The sequence below is a fragment of the Neodiprion virginianus genome, chromosome 7 (assembly GCF_021901495.1).
Source record: "Neodiprion virginianus isolate iyNeoVirg1 chromosome 7, iyNeoVirg1.1, whole genome shotgun sequence".
NCBI classification, from domain to species: Eukaryota; Metazoa; Arthropoda; class Insecta; order Hymenoptera; family Diprionidae; genus Neodiprion; species Neodiprion virginianus.
In genome coordinates, this window is record NC_060883.1 from 25,129,603 (window position 1) to 25,153,820 (window position 24,218).

The 24,218-nt window shown below is 42.4% G+C and overlaps 1 protein-coding gene across 8 annotated transcripts in view; it reads left to right on the forward strand.

The window, feature by feature from the left end:
* LOC124308332 (uncharacterized) overlaps positions 1-23,770 on the forward strand; it is a 30,432-nt gene extending 6,662 nt beyond the window's left edge. For 3 of the 8 annotated variants that reach the window (XM_046770919.1, XM_046770921.1, XM_046770923.1), the window contains 14 exons: positions 10,302-10,401; positions 12,880-13,102; positions 13,239-13,440; positions 14,288-14,509; positions 15,770-15,919; positions 16,163-16,514; positions 18,215-18,345; positions 18,464-18,709; positions 18,982-19,237; positions 19,373-19,600; positions 19,697-19,880; positions 19,990-20,160; positions 20,397-20,547; positions 20,835-23,770. In XM_046770919.1, the coding sequence (XP_046626875.1) occupies positions 10,341-10,401; positions 12,880-13,102; positions 13,239-13,440; positions 14,288-14,509; positions 15,770-15,919; positions 16,163-16,514; positions 18,215-18,345; positions 18,464-18,709; positions 18,982-19,237; positions 19,373-19,600; positions 19,697-19,880; positions 19,990-20,160; positions 20,397-20,547; positions 20,835-22,247 (3,990 nt within the window). In that variant the 5' untranslated portion in view covers positions 10,302-10,340 and the 3' untranslated portion in view covers positions 22,248-23,770. Of the gene's footprint in view, positions 1-10,299; positions 10,402-10,607; positions 10,784-12,879; positions 13,103-13,238; positions 13,441-14,287; positions 14,510-15,769; positions 15,920-16,162; positions 16,515-18,214; positions 18,346-18,463; positions 18,710-18,981; positions 19,238-19,372; positions 19,601-19,696; positions 19,881-19,989; positions 20,161-20,396; positions 20,548-20,834 lie in introns of those variants that run through there. The other 5 variants (XM_046770922.1, XM_046770920.1, XM_046770924.1 and 2 more) reach the window with 4 other exon arrangements.
* The last annotated feature ends 448 nt before the right edge of the window (positions 23,771-24,218 follow it).

Below are 24,218 nucleotides of genomic sequence, written 5' to 3' on the forward strand. Positions count from 1 at the left end.
CTTCTTTACAGATACAATTCCGCACAGTAGAGAAAATTTGATGGGAGCTGAAAAATATCGCTGACTGTTGCCTTATACACCTCACAGAATCGTCATATCATTCGTATGATATCTAGCTGGCTTCACGCTCACTCGGAATCATCATTGCCCACCGGTTGCATACGATATTTTGCACAATAACAATGTAAAATTAGGCAATTTCGACCGCCTACTGAAAATGAATGAAAGACCCCGTTTCTCAATGAATGACGTACGCTTTGGCAAATAGCGATTAGGGAAAATTTGCCCACCTGTGGAAAAATATTTCGCCTTTTCTCCATCCTTCTTCAAAAATGATATACTTATTTTGACGATGCTTCGATTCTTTGGTAATTTTCTTAACGGTGTAAGTATGAGCGGATGCCACCGAGGCGAGAGCACGTAGCCCGATGCAGGTTGGTGCGTTCAGTCGATAACACGGGTCGAGTTCATTCCCCTTGTGTACCGGAGTTTTCTCTCCTCCTATCACGGGACTTGTAGGGCAGCCCTTGCTTCACACGTCTACCGGGATATACTCGATGTCAAACAATTCTCGATCGTGACGCGTTCGACACACTGGTTATACTCGTACATATATTGCGGTCAAGCATGCATCATACGACCCGGGCTGATTCTTATTATAATGTAAAGATGTGAAATCCGCGGTACAGATGCCTACGCATGCGTCGACACGTGGCGGGGATTTATGCGCTCGTCTGGACGCCTTGTCAATCGCTGCGAAATTCTTCCCTCAATAATCTATTGATCTCCACCGATGGATAAACTGGACAATGCAGAGTGCATAGATGATGCAATGACATCGGGTCAGATTTTATTATTTGTCAGTGGGGTACAAACAGATTTACATTTGTTTTGTTTATGTACATACAAAACTTCTCTCGTATGTATTCCTATGCGGATATAGATGTGCTTTAGCCGCAACCGATTATCAAACGGTACGACCAATCCCTACCTTGTTCGCTAAATTAATGAGGTGAAAAAGTTGCGGAAAACAGAAAATAAAAATCGTCGAACATCATGATCGGTTGTAGTTTCAGATCCGTTTGTAGTTTCACAAGTAGGTCAGCGATTGGATATCTGGCAGGCTCTCAATGCGGCTCTTTTAACATTGACCTAAAACCACCGGATTCTGTATAGGCAAATAACAGTTTTGCGAAGATATATAAATTTAGTTGCAGGTCGTCTCGTTTCTTTTGGATACCGAAATGTGTAAACACAAGGGCTATTCAGACCGGTATACCGAACAACGGGGATATCTGGAAAATGGCGAAACAATTCATTGTCAATAACATTATACCGATAGTCGCATAGGCATCCCTTCGCTTGAGTACTCGTAAAAAAAATTCAAGTCCGAGTCAATATTTGACGGAAATTTTCTAGTTTAGGGTCATTGGCAAAGTCATTCCGCGACTTTGATTTGTAAAGGAGATATGTAGACAGTTTTCCGTCTATAGAGGCTGTTTGTCAGGTATCACGTGCGTCGCATCTCGCGGATTCAAGCAAGTTAATAGTGAAGGGTAAAATCGGTTTCCAGTTTAACCCTGTGATTCGATGGCCCTTATTTTGTCGTAAGCCTTCGTTATACTTATCTTGAGCTCTTCTTCTCTATTGGACAGTCTGTCATATTCACCCCTTGTATCGACTCGTGGTTCCTTTCTCGGTTGTTTCTCGATGTGGACTTTACGTGGCATCATGAACACGTTGTCAAATGCATAAACGATGTAGATGGGTGCGACTACGAAACTTTGAACGCTCGCCTGGCCCGACGAAAGTAATATCTCGTCAGAGTAAGACCGAAGGGCCTTCTAATTTACCCAAATTTCACAAGTGTGGGTTCAAATGATTTGTTCAAGATGTTCGGAGTAAATTAATCGATAACCATCCATCGCGATGGTGCTGATGAATGGTGATGATGAACAGTGCACGTCGCGTTGTCCAGCATATATCTACTCAATTTCTGTCTTGTGGTTACGCTGGAAAACCAATTTTTTGAAACTACGCGATGCTCGTTGATTGAATCGGATTTGAAGACAGTTTTTATTGGATCAAAGCCAAATTTCTCATACCGAAGTCTTTGAGGTCGCCGACTACGAGTTTCGTATGAAAATTTGAAATCACAAAAATAGTCGATCCAATATGGCCGACGGAAGGCACCAAATTTCAAAATTTTTCTGGAAAAAAGTTTTTACTCTAATCCACGTGTCTGATTTTCGAGACATAGGATGCGACAGCTGAGAGGCGGCGGGGGGAGGGTAGGTATGTCTACCGTAATTACCACTAGACGTGTATGCCGTAGGTATGACGCCTCTGTAGCGTTCGCGTAGTTAAGTGTTGGTACACGCAACGAACGAATTCGTTACGTTATCCGGTGACAAGACTGAAAAATACAAACGGAAGATCGTCGTGATTCCTAAGGCTTCGGGCGTAGGATTCTGTATAATCTCTGGTAGAGACGAATTTATTTCATGTCAGTAGCAACCGAAAAATGATCGTTTCATTCCCGTTCCAGAGCATCTCAACTTCAGAATTTGAGTTTCGCTCGATCATGCCCCTGTAAGTAGTCCATCACATTCTTCTAATTTTTACACATAAAAGGATCATCGCCTTCGTTAAGCTTCAGACTTTATATACTAGTACATAAAAGTGGATTACAGAAGTACGGTGTGTATAATATGTATATATATATATATATATATATATATATAAGCTGTTTCCACAGCCCTTGGCGAACCGATGCACAAGGTGGAGAGAGTCAAAGTTTTTTCGTCAACATTTCGTATTAGCTCAATCGATAATACCTACACGTGTAGGTATACAGTTTTCACAACGATCCGTTGACGCACCCAGTCACGCCAGGTCATTATAGGTCACGCGAACTAGCGTGACTCGAGTAACCTCCCATCCCCTTCCATCCCTAGGCTGCCTCCCCCGCCCTTAACATACGGTTCCTCGCAAGTAGTCGACATTCAGAGATATTCTCCTCTCACCCGCTAGATTGTTTTATTTTTAATCACATCACATCGGCTGGCTACAGTTTTGCATATTTCCATCTAGGTATATATGTAGATGTCCCATGAGTTTATCCAGAACATCCTGTTCATTCGGCGTGAAAAAAATCGATCGGAATTTGTGGGGATGCCAACTTTGGATTCAATTGGCGGAAATACTGTTTCAATCACTGTTCCACCATCGCCGCATCGCTCGGTACGAATATCCGATGCTAATCACCAACAAAACATACGCGACCGAACACCTTATTTATAGGCGCAGAGACGTTAAAAAGAAAATTTCACGCGTAGTTTGAACTGAACTGTATCGCTCTCTTGAAAAATTTGACGAAACCCTGGGTGAATTTGGAAGACTGGTCGGCCGCGGTGTGTGAAACGGTCCCACCGGATCGATGTTGAGTCCATTAGGCTTGGCTAGGCAGGGCTGACGTCGCGTTGGCCGGGAAGCCTTTTACCTTTGCTACAGCTATATAATGCACACATAGATTCTGAAAATGTATCGATGTGCCGGGGGTTGTCCGCGAGTGAAGCTCTTATTCTTTACCGTATATGTATACGCTGGGACTGTGGCACTGTAATACAAGACGAGCAATTTATCCGGTTGGAAATCCGACCTAATTACCACCATTTCCCCTTGGTAAATCCGTCTTGGTCGAGGCAAGTGGAAAAGTATACGAAAATCGAAAACTCCGGCTTTCTATCAACAGTATCCAACAGTATGTGGATTCACGCCACACGGTGGTATACTCTAATTCAGCACCCACCCCGCATGTAATGTCCGAAGTAGGCGACCCTTTCCACGAGTGCGTTGCCATGGTTACCGCGGTGGGAAGATACGCCGCGTTATGTAAATCTCGTTCATGAAGAACCAAAGCCGATTAGTAGAACGTACGTGTTATGTAGGTACAGTTTCGGTCCGTTCGGAATAACGACTTCTGCTCGGATGTTGTCCGTCTCGCATACGATGTATAATATGTGTCCAAGTATCTTACAGGATTCAATCAATTTTTCGTAACCTTCCACAGATTTGATACGCATTCTCGTTTCACTCGTTCATTGTTGCGTCCAGCCCGGAGATTCCACTCTGTGCCCGTACTTTTGTCAGTTATTTATTGTATCTATGCCCCCGCTATAGTTTCAGCGTAATAGTTAATAATCCAAACTTAATTCGTACACGAACTTGAAACTGTACCGGATAAGACTACACGTAAATACATTGCCAGGTTACGCTACCGTGACTGGTCATAATATACCAACGGTCGGTTCGTTTAACTCGAGTTTATCGTTGCTTCGTTTGAACAAATTGGAATTCCCGCTTCTAGGCTGACCTCGAAGCTAACATTGTTACAGTTTGTCAGAAAATCTTTCCCCGATCTATTGCGTATGAGCATTCCTTAGAAATCTATCGACTACATACCGCAGCTGTATTCACATGCAATGCAGCACGTTAATAAATACTAGCGATTATTCCCTCCGATGTGGAATAAATTGGAAATATTTCCTCACCGTGTGTCGACGATTCGCATAAATATTGTACAAATGCCTGGGTACGATATAACGTACATATCCGGTTCGTCACGAAGGCGGAATAGAAGAGCGCAATATCGATTATTGCGTAATGACTAACTGGCGCTGGGCGACAGAAGCTGCGGGAACAAACTGCAGAGTTGGGGAGAAGTGCGACCGGTGGGTGAATGCGAATGGGGCTCCACAGGGAGAGCAGTTTTCAAAGGAGCAGGCCTGCCTATAACGTATATGTAGGATATTCGTCCGCTTGGCGAAGAATCGGGAGGGGTGAATTGGGGATCAGGGGAGTCCCGGCACGTGTCGAGGGAAGACCATTGTCAGGCAAACGCTCGCAAATCGCGCCTACGAATTTATTCGCTTAGTTTTAGCTCAATTGTACAATTAGCTCGGCATTGCCGTGCGATTCTCATTTATTATGAAATAATCGGCTTATCGTTCAATTTTTAATCCAATATCGCACCTCTTTTTAAATCAAATTAAAAATACTTTTTCACAAGCTGAACAATGTTCACTGCTGTGTTGTCCGCTAGAGCGCGTGCAATGCGCGCGGTAACTTTTTCGCAAAATATTATTGCATTAGCTGACAAGGACAGATGCGTTTCCCCAGTTTTGTTACGCTGTTTAGAGTCAGCTCGGACCGGAAAATGATAGTACATTATGTAACAAGGGAATAAAGTCAAAGATCAAAATCGAGTGAATCTAATGTTGAATGTTGAATGAATTGAAATTCAAAAATATAAAATACAAAACAAGTTCAGGTGAAATTCGGTACAATGTATAATAATATATATGTTCGGTGAGCAGTCTTTCCAAACGGTTTCAAGCAATTTCATACCATTTCGTTGCGTTGGTTTATTTTTCACCTCGTTTGAAATGGATGCCAGGATTTGTCCTCAAGTTGACGGTGATAAATTTCTAGGTGCTTGGGGGCATGGCGCGTCAAACGATGCAGCCCGGAGACTGGTAAGAGCTAGAGGCACCCGGGCACTCCTTTGCAGGCGCTCCCATCCAAGACGAACAAACAAACTTGAATTTCCGGTTGAGCAATCTGCTAATGAAGCGATCGTTGAGGCCTCCCTCAATTACTTTTCCCCTTTCAATGATATCCCAATCAGAGCGGGTATAGGAATACTTTTTACAAACATGTATGTACATTTACGTTGATGCTTCGTTATAATTTCAGTCGAACGATTGTACTTCTGCTTGTTTGAAAACTCTTCTGCCTCTTGTCACTCTCGATTGTCTAGATCCCTGCTCAGAGGTTCACAGCAAGGGATACAAGGTATTCAAGTCGTCACGTAACGCTTTATACTTTTGCATTCGGGCTCGGTAGTCGTTACTACGCGAAAGGGTTAATTCGGGATCCCAAACGTGCCAAAATAAAAACAATATATGTTAAAACAATATATATATATATATATATATATTAGGGTGATTCAGAAAAAAAAATTTTTTTTTTTTTTTTTTCCAAACAGGTTCAAAAGTTTCATTTAGGTATACAAAGACACCAGTTAAAATTTTAGATTTTAATATTAATATTTAGGGGTGCCTCATCGCACTTTTCGATTTTCCATAAGAATAACATAGGAAAAATGTTGTTTGCTTCTTATACTTTTTATAAGTAGCTAACGAAGCGTTGTAAAAAAAATCTAAAGACATATGTTTGTAGGAAATTGAATGTTCTACAAAAAAGGTCTCTTGTCAAAATTTCGTAAAACAAACTGTGTCAAAGTTACAGCCTGTCAAAAGTTGAGTTACTTATAATTTGACCTTTTTTGAATGTTATAGCGTAACTACCGGTCTTATAAAAAATTGTACATGAGTTTTTTTTGTAAAGCATACACTCGACTTTAAACAGATGATAAATGATAATTCATTTTTGCAACAATGAAAAAATCGTACACTTTAAAAAAATTTTTAGCAGAAATCTGCTCTGAAATTGTTTTTCTCGTTTTATTATTTTTTTTTTTTTTTTTAATGGTAAAAAATAGTTTTTTTTTCATTGTTGCAAAAATGAATTATCATTTATCATCTGTTTAAAGTCGAGTGTATGCTTTACAAAAAAAACTCATGTACAATTTTTTATAAGACCGGTAGTTACGCTATAACATTCAAAAAAGGTCAAATTATAAGTAACTCAACTTTTGACAGGCTGTAACTTTGACACAGTTTGTTTTACGAAATTTTGACAAGAGACCTTTTTTGTAGAACATTCAATTTCCTACAAACATATGTCTTTAGATTTTTTTTACAACGCTTCGTTAGCTACTTATAAAAAGTATAAGAAGCAAACAACATTTTTCCTATGTTATTCTTATGGAAAATCGAAAAGTGCGATGAGGCACCCCTAAATATTAATATTAAAATCTAAAATTTTAACTGGTGTCTTTGTATACCTAAATGAAACTTTTGAACCTGTTTGGAAAAAAAAAAAAAAAAATTTTTTTTTTCTGAATCACCCTAATATATATATATATATATATATATATATATATATATATATATATATATATATATAAATAATATATATATATATATATATATATATATTTGCATGTATAACGGAAAGAAAGATCAGAGGATGCCTCGCTTGCATTCGTTTAATTGATTCCGTAAATTAAACAATCCTTTCGACTTGAACAACCTGAACGTAAACTCAGTTGTGTACAACGTATATCCATTTGATTACCGCGAGGTGCAGGTATAAGCCCCATAGGTATTAATACGGAACGTTAATTCTCACTGTTTCAAACCCTGCGAATTCTATTGCGGTGCTGATGTCATACGTATACGTATCACCTTACGTGATAGTACAAAACATAATTCAAAACGAAAACCTTCCCCCTGTATTTCTCTGGCGAAGAACATAGATAGGTGGTCAACTCAAAAGACCGCGGGAACTTGATATTGCCGCGAACAATATTGTTGTGGACTTGATATTACCCTGACCACTCACACTTCCGGCACAGCAACAAGGATTTCGACTTTGGTGCATCTTGATATTTGAACTATTTAATTTATCTTATTTTGCATCGATAGGGGTTCGATTTAAATGATTCAACTACCGCCACGTCAAGGAATTCGATCCTCGACCTTATCGGCCCAATCCGGACCGTCGAATGTTTATTTGCGTCAACCCACCTCGCGAGGAATACAGACTAATTGAATAAAATGATTTATATTACATGCATTAGATGTGCCGAATGGCGTGAAATTCATCTAGAGTAGTACATTGGCAAGATGTATTTCTCGAGAGTTGTTGCAGAGCAAGATAATAAGCCGCGGTCCAACCTTGCTAAACGGTCGTGATTCCAGTTGAATTTGCAATTTAAATGATTACCGAGTATACAATGTTCGCAGTGCAGGTGCGCTCCCTTTAAGATCACGGGCTCCTCTCAATACTTAACTGCAAACCCAAATTAGGACGTAACAAAGGCTGGCTTATACTGAATTAACGTTTAAAATTAAATTCACTCGTTTCTTACGGGCTGGAGTTAACGATAAGTGATCTTGCATAAATTTCAGTAGCTCGGTACGATTTTGAAGCAATCTAAAGAATAGAAAAGTAATGCCGTTTGGAAAATATCAATTACCGTGTAGGTATGATCAAGCTGTATCCGAGAATGAAAATAAGCTTCGAAAATATATTGAAAACGAAGTGTCGAAGAGTGAAAAAAGCGAAGCTAACCGGCTAGTTACGGTGTGTCTATTTGGTACATAGGCGTAGGACTGAGTTGTCGAAAGTCGCGTAAATTAGAAGTGAATTCGGCGCTGAGAACATAAGTCGCCAAAACAATGACCCAAAAGCTAAAATAAAGTTGCCAACACTTTGAGCTTGATATGGAAAATTGTGGCAGCTAAAAAAAAACAGCAGCCAAATTGAATTTGGTTTCACTTCTCGCCTTGTAGGCTACGCTTAAACCAAAAAAACGACGCTCGGGTCAGATAAAATTTGTGCATTTATTGGCGCAGACGATAACAACGGGAGACGGAGGGGCCCGTTTAGAGAGGAATCCACGGTATGTTCGGTAATACCTACTTCGGCGTGATAGAACTCTTTCACTGCGGAACATTCGTATAGATCCGTTGACGTAGAAAATCCCGTTCGTATCGCCCGGACACGGGAGTAGTCGCATCCGGAGTCACGTCGGCCATCGACTGTATCCAGCGGAGATAAGGTCAGTGTTTGGTTAGACGGCGCACCACATCTTATATCCGTGTCATGTAATATGTAGGTAATTAATATATGTACGTATGAGTACAGCGGAACTCGGCAAACAGCGTTAGCCGAACGACGCCAATCAAGTTTAATTTTTTCATTCATTTTTAATATTTTCATAATTTATTTATTACATCACAATCTTGTATCTTAAAGTTCCCTTTTTTCTGAAAATACCGAAGACGCTGTGTTTGGTGACTGATGGTCGTTTGGATATCGCGGCATCGTAGTTTCTCGAAATCGCCGCGATCTATCGACTCATGGCAGCACCGATGCCTGATCTCTCGCTGACCGTCGTCGCGGACGAGTGAGCAGGCGAGCGGGCGAATTCTGAGCAGTCGTCGGAACGGCGAGCTTCCGAAAACACGTTCACGACGAGGCGTAAGGCCGATACACATCCAACCTAAACGAGGTTGGCGAAAACATTTCTTGTCATAGAGATCGAGAGAACGGCAACGGCTCGAGATTATCCGTTGCTTTGACAATGAGCTTGTGACCGAGGGAACGGCAACAACGGCTCAAGATCCCTCGGTACGGATACACGAAAATAATGTGAAAAACAACGCATTATACCTATACGCGAGATTGCGACGGCGTGAGTCATACGGGGGATGTACGTTTATATTAGGTCGATTTGATATCATATAATGGTATAGAAAATAAGATCGTTATCGCGTCATGGGTTTTTATGCCTCAGGCTTTCCCCGTATGAGCTAATAAATGATATTACGATTCGACAGATCAATCATTGTGAGTTCTCATTCTAAAATTCAATAATAGAACTTTAACTCCCATCCTTGGTCCTTGAAACTAATACGAAAATCCGAAGTAACCTCGAATTGAAGGAGCTTCGACCATACACGCAACAAGTTCCGAGGTTTTTTAAATATTAATTACACTCAATGGAAAGATTGTATTGACAGAGCGATTGTTCTAAACTTGGTGGTAAAAGAAATCACGATTCTTCACAATCTGTCAAATTTAATGCAACTGAAACTAAAAATATCGGCGTTATTCGTACACTAGCTGACCCGTCCTGGCTTCGCACGTTCAGACAAATCTAACAATAAGTTAAATGTACACTCAACCAAGCAAGTGTCTCTCCGCTTGGAACTTGCACGAAAGATGGCTTTGTAACCCCGAAACGTCAAGTTATCCATCACATCGCACTAATGTTATATTTCACGTATATACAACCATTTGGTTAACACACGTCGATAAAGCAGTCAAGCAGTGCTTTTTCTTTCGACTGATTTTACAAGTATTGAGAATTCTGACTAGAAACTTATTTTTACCAAAATGAATTATATCTTGCATTACTCAGGGATAGTTTAGCTTTTTGTTGGTGAAGAAAGTTTTTAAAATCGGTTCAACAGTTTCAGAAATTACCACTTACGTACAAACAAACAAATTTTATCTCTTCATAGTATTATATTATTAGTATACATAGACTCAGATGCTTGTCAATAAACTAGCGAATAGAGGTTGATACTTTTTGCTTATTCCAGAGGCTGCCGGCGTAATAAGCCACCAATGCCGCAGTGGACATGAGTTGGTTGTCCAGCTGGTCACCATTGCAGGTTCTGCTATTCATCGTTATCAAATATGGTAAGTATTGATGTGTAATTTGAAAAAGTTACCGAACAGGTACGCACGGTACACCCATTGCCATGTACGTCCATACCTATATCTATAGCGGGCAAGATCAAAACAATAACGAATCGATATATCGTACTGGTTGTATTCCGTTAATATTTCCGTCGCAGCGCCAGGCAACAGACAACCAAAACCACTCCTAGGTGCTTTCTCACTGCCATTTCTGAAAAGGTATGCTAATGTAGTTCACGAAGTCCGCGTGAGCCGCCAAGTCTAATCCATTCAGACGTGACAGTACAGACCTAGAATATAGCTTCAGTTGCCGACCTCTTGGCGCTGCTGTCGCAAGATTCACGGTCTCCTCCCGATGTACATACGCAAGCTTAGGATGAATGTAGGTGCATTGAAAGGTAGTGCAATAGCAGAAAAAATTGCCAATGTAATAAATTATAGGTCTGGAATATCGCGAGAACGTTATCGCTTTTCTTACAGTAATAATTGGCCGTTGTTCTGGCCTATGGTACTTGCTAGTCAGCGAAACTAATGACGAGCCACATGAAGTCAATGTACGTACCGAATGAATCCATTCACCAGTTAATTTGTATAACTTTTTAGAGTATGGTATTTGCGAAGTGATAACGAATGTTACACATCGCCCTTACCCGGCCCTCTATTTTCGCCCACGATTCTTCTAATTAATGCATTCTCAGATCCAAAGAGCCTTTTGCAAGAGCATACCATAATACATACACCTGCGCACCATGTGTGTACTCTCTGTTTAAAGAGATAGATGTAGATAGTGGATCATTAACGCAGGGTCCAAAAATTAGCGATAAAGGACAGGAGTCAGTGAATCGGGGTGATGGTCGAAGATGGATGATGATTATTAACGGTTAAACTGTATATGCTTTATTTGAGAAAGATATGCGAGCCGCATCGTGAAAGATCAGAATGATAACTGGTTACCATTATATTCACGACGGAAATTGCAGTACATGCCAGCATAGCTTGTATACCTGAGTTATGCTGGTATGGGAGAAAATAAGAGCAAACATAAAATGACAAATAATATTCAATTTGGCCTTCCATCAACGAGGTATCTTACAAGTAAGCTGAGAAGCGTTGAAAAATTACGGTGATAAATTTTCCTGCAGGGGTGTTGCGTGGTGCAGGGGGCAACACCGTTTAGTTTACTGCCTGCGTCATTAATATCGTGGAACGCGCGACCACTTATTGCTGATACACGCAGAAAATGCCTATGAAATGTAAGAAAATCGCCTGTATACATGCTGATTTTCGAAAGCACCCTTGCTCTCGAGGAGATGTAAAACGAACTCTCCGACGAAAGCTGTAACTACTACTAAGTTGTAAAGTGTTGATAAAATTTTGAGCATTCAATCGACGTATACTTTTACCTATGTGACAAGACAGGCGTATCCTCTCGACATGCCCTGCGGTAATTTGACCATATTACTCGTGACTACTCATAGGGGATACCGGGGCACGACGGCCCATCTAAGCCGCCAATTTATTTTTCGTGATTTTCGAGCTCCGAGTACAAGTTGTTTCGATCTATCTCGAACAAATTCATCATTATTTTGCCATAATTTGTATAAAAAGGAAAAATTTTCCGCAGCATCGCCTTTGTCTACGCCTTTATACGTATATATTAACGTGCATAGTGACGAGTCTACGAGTTTCATATTTTGCCGAAAATGGACGTGACTCCGTATCTGGCAACAATGTTCACATTATCTTTACGAGGAACTGCCCGCTAATGAATATTTAAATGTTCCTCGACGCACTCAATAGACGCTAGACGGATAGTGTTTACTCAATTGGCTCAGCTCGCGCCATGTACAATGCAACCGTATAGCCAACTTCATCACCGTATCCTTAACATTTCTGTTGTAGTGTGTCTTGAATGGTTGCTGCACAAATCCGCGATAAGCTGCTATAAGTTTCGGTCTGATATTTTTTTATTTTGCTGGAATTCCGGATAAAATAGTCGTTGCGTACAAAGGTATATGTATAATAAGCAAACATGTGCACTCGTAAGTACTCGATCTGGCAAGTGATAAATTATACGCAAATCGGAATTCACCTTGAGGATTAGTGGCAACAAGAGTTTCGTTTCGAAAATACCGAGCCCCGAGAATCGTGTCAAAAGCCCAGGCAAAGCTGCTAGCAATCCGAAGAAAGCCCTGAGTTGTTGATACGTACGCGGGTCGAACCCATAACCAGCAGGAGTCAATATCATCCTAGTATCGCTCTAGATATCCCCCACGGTAATGCCGCCTTTGGGACCCGAGGGTTCTCGGCTTCGTTTCTTACCCGCTGCAATTTGCACTTCCGCCATTGCTAAAGGAAGGGTGGGAAAGTAGCGTATACAGGATGTCTCGGTCAACATTCGAATCGCAACGTTCGTCGCATATACTTCATTGTTAGTGATGTGTAAGACAACTTGAAACACGAAACTTCTTGTTTCAGCCAACCTGAGCGTGATTATGCCCGTAGACAAGTCTATAAGCTCGCGAGTTGTAGTCGCTGCCTCGCATGCCGCTTTGTCAGGTGATCTGGCCGTTCTCATCCTAGGCTTACACCCTTCGGACGAACCCACAACCGTACCCCTGACCGATACGGATGATGCGGATACTGTCCTGGAAGAAGAGCGAGGAGGTACAGGGATATTTCAAGCTCCTCTGGTCTTGAGGTGCGTATGAGAAACTTCAAATTACGTCATATTTTGAAAATACAAGAAATATAAGTCGTCTTTTGCATGTAGGTAGTCGCGTGACATGAACATTAATACTGTTCGAAGCCAATTATCGGGCGTGATTACGTTTCAGGGTATTAAGATTGGATGGCTTTACGTCTGAGCTTGTGGGCCAAGTTACCGTCAGACCAGTTCCTTCTGCGGGTGGAAATCTTTCCCTGACCGTGCCGTGTGGTTTTTTATCACGCGGGGGAACTTATTCTCTTCAACTCGTGAGAAAAAATTCACCAGTGCCATCTAAGTTGACTGATATCTCCTCCATACACGACACTCAGGTAAAACTTTTGAGGTAATGTCGGAAACAGGCTGAGCATAACTCTGGAAAGTTACGGTATAATCTAAAATAATATGGCGTTAGTGGATACAGTAGGACGGAGCAAATGGGTAATTATATACATACATGGGTTGCAATAACGTGACGGATATATTGACATCTTTGGGTTTAAAAACTTTGAAAAAAAAGATGTAGCGCGATTATCGACACGAATTGTCTTTGTTTCGCAGCACGATACTATGAAGGAACTCCAAACAAAACCGCGCATGTACCAAACAACTTTATTTCATTGGACCACCAGGCCAATTCACCCAACGCTCTTACGTCCACTTATCATCAGATCTCCCAACTCGGCCGGACCTAGGCATGCTCGGTTAAACTCGTCAGTATTTCCAAGTTATGTCGGCTTGTTGAATTTCGCGTAGAAATTCAATTTCGTAACAGAGTAGATTGCGATGCGATACGCAGTAAAGAGGTTAATCGGCAGCATTATTAATTAACAAATACTACATATCGTTCAAAATAGCGACTCGATTGTAAGGAAAGATAATTTGTTTATTTGTTATCGGCCGTAAGTCACAACGAAGCAAGAGTGCGGGTAGTGCAGGAGAAAAGTAAACGGGTATATTCATAATAAAAATCAGATACCTGACTATCGGTTGTTTCGAAATCGATCTGAATCGAATTACCGCATGAAGGCTGACTAGCTCATCGTTCAATTGGTTCGCGCAAGGGTTGGACCGACACAGAGTTAATTAATCAGGTTGCGGAAGATGAAAGAATGCAAACCTACGTGTACATTTTCTCTAAACTGTTTTCTTTTTACCAGTTCTGAAATTGATCAACAGATGCGAACGACCTTAGACGTCAGATGGCCGACACCTTCGCTTTCCCTTGAACCGCAACACTTCGAAACATACCCGAGGCAACCGGTATTGGCAACTATAGAGTACACCGGAGTATCGTGTACACCCTACGCGGGGGTTCCAGTCGCGGCTTACTCCCTCGAGCTGATATACTGTGGTCCTAGTGTGCTTTCCTGTGATACGCGTAACAAGAGTCACGTGCAGGTATGTTAATATATATGCTACGTCCGTTGATACTATTGCCAAATGTAACTTGTACAATCTACATATGTACGTGGCTATATAAATAGGGTTCTGAGCTTGTATACTTGTCATCCTCCACTTGTCACGTCTCCTCTACACTCCGCACCCCTCAGAAAGTGAACTTCAATCTTCCATATTATATTATCCACCTTGAGAGCGTACTGTAAACCTAAAATTCTATGATATATCAATATCAATTTTAATCACAAACGCCTCGTTCATTCATCCGTTTTACCATTTATTATTTGAAACAGAAAATTTTTCGGAAAGCTCTATCAATTTATATTCATCATATGAAATACGCTTTCTCCTATATCTCATGTGTGTATGTACTTGAAGCGAGGAAAGAACGCTAAGTAAGACAACCAAACATTACGGATGTGACGAACTCTGGGGTATCCCATAGTTTGCGAGTCGAACCGGCGACTGCTACTCCGGTAGACTCTAGGCAGGGGAGGGGGTACACCGGATACGCATATGATTTAATCGAATGCATAGATATCTTGTCGAAGGAGTTTATTTTTCACATTTCTTTAACTACTCTAGATTGTCGATAGTCTCACAATCAGTGATGTGCACGCGTGAATGTACCGATCGACCATATCGTCCTGACAAAGGCCATCTCGCGAGGCTGGCACGGCCCTAGCTTTGGCAGAGCGGAAACCGTCCCTCTGAGACGGCCAGCTTCGCAGAGCCAACGGTGTATGGAACTACGATAGACCTAGGCGCGGGCTCAAGGATGTGCTTACCGAATCAATCGGCGCGCACGTTGAGCCGCTGTCACAAGAGACTATCGCAACCCTGGCTTTTCCAGGGCGGAAACCAGCTCCCTGAGATGGCCAGCCTCGGAGACCCCTTCGTGTGACGTTAACCGACAACCCCCAATACAGGCTTGCGTTCTTGTCCGCGTCACTCGTCGCTCAACCGCTCGCCGAACTATCCGCGTCGACGCTCCAAATTCAACTGATCGATCTCGGACTCACGCGATCGGTATTCGCGTAAGCGGCACCCTTTTTATTGGTCGATCGATACATCCGAGGTGCGACAATTTCTTTGCCGTTACAGCTACCGGTTTCGCTTCTTTCAAATTTGACAGCATTTTCACTGATTTAACCACCTCACTCGACAACAACGGAGGTAACGCAGAAACTGCCGATCGGCAAACGGGAATTGTGTAACTGATTTCCAGGGCAACTGACGCTTGGAACTATGATTTTACAGGTATTGTATTCCGAAGAGATCATGGGATTCCCCGCACAAAAAGTTATCACGTTACGATGTGAACTATTCGGGCAGGCTGGGCACTACGCGCTGAGACTCAAGCCTACCGCTGGAAATCCAACCGCGCCAACCACGAGTGCTTACATCAAAGTGAGTCCTTGTTTTTCTATAACCGTCGTCAGCCTGCAGACCGGGGGACAGGTGATAACGGAAGGTCAGACTGATTGATGTCATTGTGTTTATGCATGGGAAATGGTGGAGGTTATTAAATGAAAATCGCATTTACGGGATGTTGGTTGAAAATAATAATCATAAGACGGGTGCTCAATAGAGTTTGTTAACAGAGTGATACAGTACAGAGTAATGCGGTGAAATCTTTGTGTCATATTCCAGGTTGAATGGTCGGACGAATTCGTTTTCAATATACATGCCAGATCGGTTTACCCCTGCGACGGTGGAAGTGGCGGTGTCTCGGTTCTCTTCGAGTATCCCGCGTGCCGTCTTCAAGGCGATCGTGTCCGGGTATACGGACGCCTTAGAGCGGACGTTGCTTCACTTGCGCCACCCTCTACGCTTCATTATTTAGCCGAGCTTAAGGCACCCCCTGGTAAACACACCTTGACCTTCGACTGTGAAATATTCACGGAGAGGTTCGTCGAGTACTGCTTCAGCTACGTTAGTCAGGCCATCACCGGAGCAATGTCACAAGTTCGGGTGGACTGCATTCCAACGTTTCTACTTCAAGGTGAGTTACAAAAAAAGTTAATTGTGCACGGCCACACGCTGTAATCTTCACCCACGTTATCATATTTTATGTTTCCTCGCTCATTCTTAAGTTTGCCTTGGAAATGTGTGAAATATTCTTCAATTACTGTTCAGCGCCAATTGCAGTAGTTACGAATCGAGCGTGGCAGTTGGCTACAACTACGACGAGGAGGAAGCATAAGTCTATATTGAAGTTTCCGAAAAATTATGAAAATTCACAATGTCGATGATACAAATATCTATGTATAATACATCAACCAATACTCGATACCATATATGACCAGAAATCGTTCGTATTATTTTTTCTACTTTCTTCTCCTCGTTTTTTATTCAAATTAATTCGAATTCGTGGTAGAGCATAGCTATTTGCGTATAAGAGTTTTCGTCTGTTCAAGCACAGTGTATGTATAGGAATGTAATGTGTAGATGATGTGTTTACGCTTTTGAATCCTTGCTTCTGATGAGAAGCCACGCAAGACGGGCAAAGCCGTCTAATAAATGAAATGCGGACGTGCAAATCATTAATTACGAGAAGAATATTGTTGAAAATTGACAATTCGAAAATTTGGTGATTTCGAAAAATTAACGACCGAGCCAGGAATCGAACCTGGGGGAACCCATAGGAATGTAATGTGTAGATGATGTGTTTACCTTTTAGGGTAAAGACATTACATTCCTATATATACGAGTACACTGTGCTTGAAGAGACGAAAATTCTTATACATTCATACCAGGCACATGAAAACAAATTTGAACTCACTGGCGATGAGAGAAATTAACGACAACAGAGTCAGGGCGGCTAGGTGGTCTAGTGGAGTAAGGCTCCGGTCAAGCATCTCTGGACGCCAGGTTCGATTCCTGGCTCCGTCGTTAATTTTTCGAAATCACCAATTTTTCGAATCGTCAATTTTCCATAACTATTTGCAATCGGGGCAGTTTCAAAGATTGCAAAAAAATTACCACAGCTATGTCCAATTCTCACGAACAATAAAAATACCGTGCGTACGTTAATATCGTCTTGGCAACCCAAATTGAGAAATACGCGTAGTTGAAAAATGTTTCTGTTGGTCGACTGTAAGTAGATTATAAATTTTACTAACCACCAACGAGTTCATGCCGCAAAGTTTCACTACCATTGCACGAGCTACGCAGTTCCACGAGCTCGGAAGTCATATTACATTCAAAGTACATCCGAAGTTCTATACATGGAGATAAAAAGTTACTTTTCAGTTTCATTTTGTACAATTGGCAAATAGATCCAGCCAAAAAAGTATGAAACGATTGAAACATTCGAATGTGTTCAAAATCCATTTCTGTAATACATCTCGCAGGTACGAATAGATTTTACGATTCGTGCAAATCTACTGTGGCGTAGATGGCCACAGGGTAGGTAATGGCTATAATTGTATCAATTTTTACACATAATCGAGCGCACCTCATGTTAGATTGATTCTTAAACTTACATATCAGTCGTACTCACGATAACCGGTGACCAACACTTGGAGTCAAACCCAGCTACTGATACGTTCACAAGTTGTTCAATCCACAGGTCCATCCATTCAATTATCTGAAGCTTAGAATATCGGGGGCGTCGGTACACTTTTTTAATTCGTCTGAATGTACGCCTGTGTGAGGTAAAATGCAGTTTTAGTCAAATTAAACATATCGTTACCACTCCAGATGGTGACGCGGGTGGATGGGGACCTTGGAGCCAATGGACTCCCTGCAGTAGTTCGTGCGTTGGTGGGACCAGGCACCGGTATCGCTTTTGCGATACACCGCCACCAAAATACGGGGCAAAGTTTTGTCAGGTTTGTAATTGACGCCGCGAACGATTGCGCGCTATTCTTACCGGAAACGCATAACAGCTACTCACGCCTTTCGCTACGTATTTAACATATGTTCAATGGTTGCGTTTCACTTTTACAGGGACAGGCAGTCGAGACCGAAACATGCGGTGGTACGAATCATTTGGATCTTCATGGGAACTGGAACCTTGCAGAGTGGGAGTGCCGCCACGGCAAGGAATTAGCTGCAGAGAAACCAGAAGTTGCTGCTGAGATTGGCAGTGTGTGCAGATGTGGTTGTTTAGTTATCCTAGACAGAAATAAAATGCAAAGAATCCTGGCCGCAAGCACACAGGCCTGTCCCGGTAGATCCTTTTGGTTGGTTCAGGTACGGTAGCAATAGTTTGTTATCATTATTTCAGCAGTGTGACGCGAATTCGCGAAAACGCGCGATGCGGTATATATAACGACTATAAGTGCCCCAGCTTTAAGTCTCTTCAAGTATTTTCGCTGACGAAAACTTGAATACGCCTGGCGATAAGTGAAATGTGTCGTCTATTGAAGGGCATTCGTTCGTGTACTTATTCACGACCAGCCGCGTATCAGGTCGTACAACATCGTCCGTACACTATCGTACCATGTACTATCCGAATGTTGCAGGCTGAAGCTGACCATAGGGTTCGCCTTCACTTGGACCAAGCAAGATTCCCGTGTAAGGAACAGTACGTCAGGGTACGTGACGGGGATTCTTTGACTGCTGAACTGCTGGCTGATGTGGCTTTCGATAAGAACTCCCCGATTTCCGGCACGGTCACGTCCTCGGATACACATTTACTAGTGGAATTCTTCAGCGGCGAGGAATCAGCGGTTCACGCATCGTGCGTCGGCGGATATTTGGCTCACGCCACGATGTTTGGTGAGAATCGCAACCGACGTTACTTCCCTCGTGACATTTACGTACCTACCTCAGAATTTGAAGAAATTTCATTCAGATAAAAATAATCCAAGTTCGGTTTAACTTTGCCTTCTAACATCATTGCTTCTGTCGTAGCCAATATTTTCTCGGCAAATGAAACTGCTATGCCGGCTGACTTTTTGTCACCAAAAATAATGGCGGCGGCGGGAAGATGGGCGCAGTGGTTGACGCCGGCTCATTTGGCAGCTGCGACGCTTCTTGTTCTCATATTCCTCGTATCTGTATTCTTGGCGTTACAATACGCCTTCAAGTACAGAAAATATGAGATAGCCGAGGACCTTGACAGTCTCACAGACAATTCCGGTTAGTCGGTTTCATCGATTAATCGATGAATTTATCAGCGATGTGACGTTTGCACCAAGACTTCTTGTAGCGGGATTGTAACTACGACTTTTCCAGCTTTCGGTGGATCAATGCAGGGCTTGGCAAGGAGGGCAAGGGCATTGTCATCGGCAACTCTCTTCTCCGAGGTGGTCTCTCTCATTCGATTACCCAGAATGGGTTCCCCCAAGCACGCGAGGCTTCAAGAGGCACCAGCCGATGTAGAGGACGACTACGAGTGCGCGGGAAGCCAAGCTATAAAGTAAGGGTGTCAGAACTGAAGGGTGAAAAAGTTTTTCGCACTGATTATAATTTCTGCTTCCCAAAGCTCGAGTTTCGATGAAAATCACGTTTCGTCACATTGCTTCCAGAGACGATTCAGAGGTTAGCGAGAAATCTGGGACATTGAAGAGCAAAGGCTCGGATGAAAATTTGCAGACGACAATTGTTCAAGGCTCTGTGGACACGCATGGCAGGCAGTCATCGACTTGCAGTATACCAACACTCGGACAACCTGAGGTCAAGTATGCCCGACCGGTCAAGTAAGTAAGCCACCTCGGTATGTCGTCCGTTGACATTTTTTCCGTATCACGTATTCCGTCTGAATTTATTCAGTAACATGTGGTGTGGCAAAACAGAACCGCCTTGCGGAGCATGAAAATACGTACAATCGTTGAACAATAATTGATTGAGATCGGCCATAAGGATTTAGATTATTTGTAATTCTTTCATCGTCATTTCGCCTCTCCTAACGATGGTCCCGATTACTTTCTCGCAGGCTGCGGACAGTTGTTGGCCCCATCAGTCCAGTTTCCGAAGAACGTTCAACCTCGGAATTGAGCAGACGTTACAGTATAACCAGCACCTCGATCAGTCTGAATAATGTAAGAGTCCCTCACCCAAAATCATCCACCTTTCTGCAAGTCAAGGTACACGATCATCCACTATACACCATGTGTTCTCATATCTATCGTACTATACTGAACCCTCCTGAAACCTATCAACCTTCAAGATTTATTTATCTAGAAATATCTTGGATAAGTCAGAGCAAGAAAAGAATAGCTCCCGGGCTCGCGAGTGGGAGATTGATGTTTATCGCATACGAAACGGCATGATCGTTTTTCCCCCAATTTCCGTTCAACGATCATGCCTGTCTTTGCTAATTTTCTACGCAGGAAAGAATTATCATAAAGCGTATGGTTTTATTGAATTGCAGGGTTTTTCACCTGCTAGCACGTCGTCAAACGCGTCGAATTTGCGATGTGGCAAGGAGTCGAAGGATCGACGAAACAGGGAACGCCTACTTCAGGGACCAGGGTCGGAATTCAGCCTGGCGAACCAAGATATGGACTTGGAACTCGATTACTACGACTACAACGTCGTTAATGCAGGAGCTGCTCCCGGATCTTATCTGGGTATGGACCCAGCGTTTTTAGTATGGATACCCCCACTTGATCCCGGAGAATCGGATATAGTGCGCGCCATCGAAGAGGATCATCATTACGAGGAGGTACCCGAGCGCAGGGGCAGTGCTGGGTCACGTTTGAAATTGAATACGGAGGGGGCTTCCTTGACACCATCCGAGTACAAATTGATGAGGGAGAGCAAGGCGAGGACCGCTACCCCGGGTTCGGATGGAACCGCTGTGCATCGCCAGAAGGAGATATCGCCAAAACGGATTGACCATGGTGAAAGTCGACTTCACGACGAAATAATCACGGAGTACAGAGCCAGGCTAAGCGAAGGTATTCTACCGATTCACAGAATCCTCGAGGAGTCTAGAGTAAGGGTCAGCGACGAATCGTTGGCTAAATATGTTCACGATGATGCTCTCAATATTGTGCATGCGGACGTCATTCCGAACAGGATGACAGACGAGGGTGAGAAATTTGAGGCAAGATTTGCCCCGAGGGCGAACAGAATCCGACTTTCTGACGAACAGGATCGCAGGAGGAACAAAACCACAAGGAACCCGGATTTGACCAGGGAGAATAAGTTCTCCGACGACGACGGGGGTCGCTCGAGGATGCCGGCAAATGCGGTGAGCACATTCTCTGACGAATTAGACTGCAGCTCGAAGGTCCGTCCGAGTCCAAGCAGGAATCGCGGTGTGTCCGAGGAAATCGTTAGGAACAGGGCATATAATGAGAACGAACTCACGAAAACTCCAGATGGTCTAAGAGAACGGAGAAACAACTCCGATGCATCGAGGTGCCGGACCAATGGCAGGGGTTCGGGAGATCCGGACAAGGATCGCCGAGACTGGAACGACGAGAGTCATCGTGGGAATATCCCTATGCCAAATGAAAACACGCCGAACGCCCAGCATTTTAGGTTTAAAGAGGATGTAGCCGAACTGAATATAATCAGCGACGTCAGAGTTGGTAACGCTGTCAACATACCCCTCAAGGAATTTCCCATCGGCAGATTCGCCGACTCACCGGCAAAAGTCCACTGCAGGCCGAAGGACAAAAGAAACGAAGCGAATCTCCAGAAAGAGATCCAAAGTCCCGATTACGGGGTCGAGATTGACATTAAGGAGGACTCGAAAGGTTTCTACGAACTTATCGGCGAAGGGGAGGATGGGTTGAAATTTGCCGACGACGATGACGATTCTAATATGTATTGATAGCAAAGTGACAGCTTAGACTTGTAGAGGCGAGAAACCGTGTCCCTGTGGAGTGGGTTGGGCTTCGGTTAAACTCGACCTTACGGCGCAATTCACCGTCGTCGTCGGCAAGCTAGAAGAATCTATGAAATTTGTTAGTAATAATCAGCAATCATAGTGGACTGCCGGACGATGAGAAGAGTTACTATTGTCAGAATTGGGAGAAATGTATACGTTTATACGTATGGATATCCACACAGTAGTCTGATTGTGAGAGTATATGGATCTTCCGTGAACCGTGAGAGAATGTGATTCTTAAGAGTGATACAGCTAGCTTGGCGCTGCTCTTCAATAAATATTGTAAACAGTGCGTGAGCCAAGATATTACCTACTGTGAAGAATCACGTTCTCATTCTATTTGCGAGGTAACCATGAGCTTATATTATACACTACCGTACGATTAACCGATTGGCGGTCAACAAGGCCTACGGCATTGCACGTGAATCTACGACCTACGATCGGGCCGCGTATTTCGGGCATTTTTTGGTGCAATGTATTACGTGAATTATTTTACGAGTATGGACAAACTAGTCACAAATAATAATTTACTTGAAATTTATTTATTTATACAGCCGTATGAACGAGTGCATTAGCTATAATTATGATGATACGCGTATCGTATCGTGTCGTACTAAAACTTAATTTAGGGTACACGTAGCGTCAAACTTCGATTACCGGATGTTTTATGGAGACAGAAATTGCCGCGAATCATGCGTTACTCCTCTACATAATATGCGTGTGGGTGGTATCGGTAATAAATTCTTTAACTTGGCCATTTCGTTTCAAAATCACATTTTATCATATCGAAGAATATCGGATCACAAGTCGCGTGTGCGGTTGTAATAAGGCATAATATAAGTGAACATACTTACTTTGTGAACGATTTTTAACTTTATGCATACTACGCGTCAAAGTAGGTACTACCGTACGCATGGTAGACGAACGAAATCGCGTACTATACGCATATACTTGTGTAAAAATTCATGTTCGTTACAAGGGCTAAGATTTAACACACCAGTCTGTAAAATCTCACTTTGCGCTCTTGTATAAGCGAAACTGTTTACAATTTTCTAATTTCAATGCGTCTTGACGTTTTCAGACTTCTAGTATCCGAAAAATATCTAGTCTGCCCGTCTATCCCGAAAAACTCTCGTCATGGTCTCTGTAACGGCCAGATGAGACAATGTGAAATTTACACGACTTCAAATTGAAATGATAAGCACGAGAAATTGCCATTATCCATTTTTTTGACGGTACGCTTCTATCGAAAAAAAAGTCGATAAAATTCGAAGGACTCCGACACAGTTTTTATGACGTTTATAGAAAATTTTATACAGATTGCTATAAATCGTATAAAATTATGCAATGGGGAAGCAATTTTGTGAAAAATGAAGGAACCATTAAAAAAAAAAAAAAAAAAATCAAGAATATCAGCGGTAAAACATTTTGAACATACTTGATTGTACTTCCAGCAATTAAATTGGGTTGTAAAGTGATGAAAAGTACTGCGAGTAATACTATTTTTACGACTTGTTCACTAAATTTCACTTTGACGTTATTAGCATACATATTATGGGCGTATGATACGCCAGATCATTAGAGTAACATTGCTCATTGATTTTTGAGTCAAGTTTGAACGGTTATAAACGACCGCGTTAGTGCAGAAACGCACATATTACCATGATGTAATACCTGCTTATACAATGCACCTCGTGAATAAAGGTAAACCTACGTCACGGAACAAGATACAATAGCAGTCAGAATTTTCAACAAAAGCTGCCCCAATCGACCCCAGCTACTTCCAAGGCCTTCAGGTCTTACTACCAAAAGGACGGTATATTCCAATAGAGCGAAAAAATTTTACGTATGGGCAACGAAACTTCATTCAACCAAAGTATCCGTGGAAAAGAAAAACGCATGTTTTTTCATCAG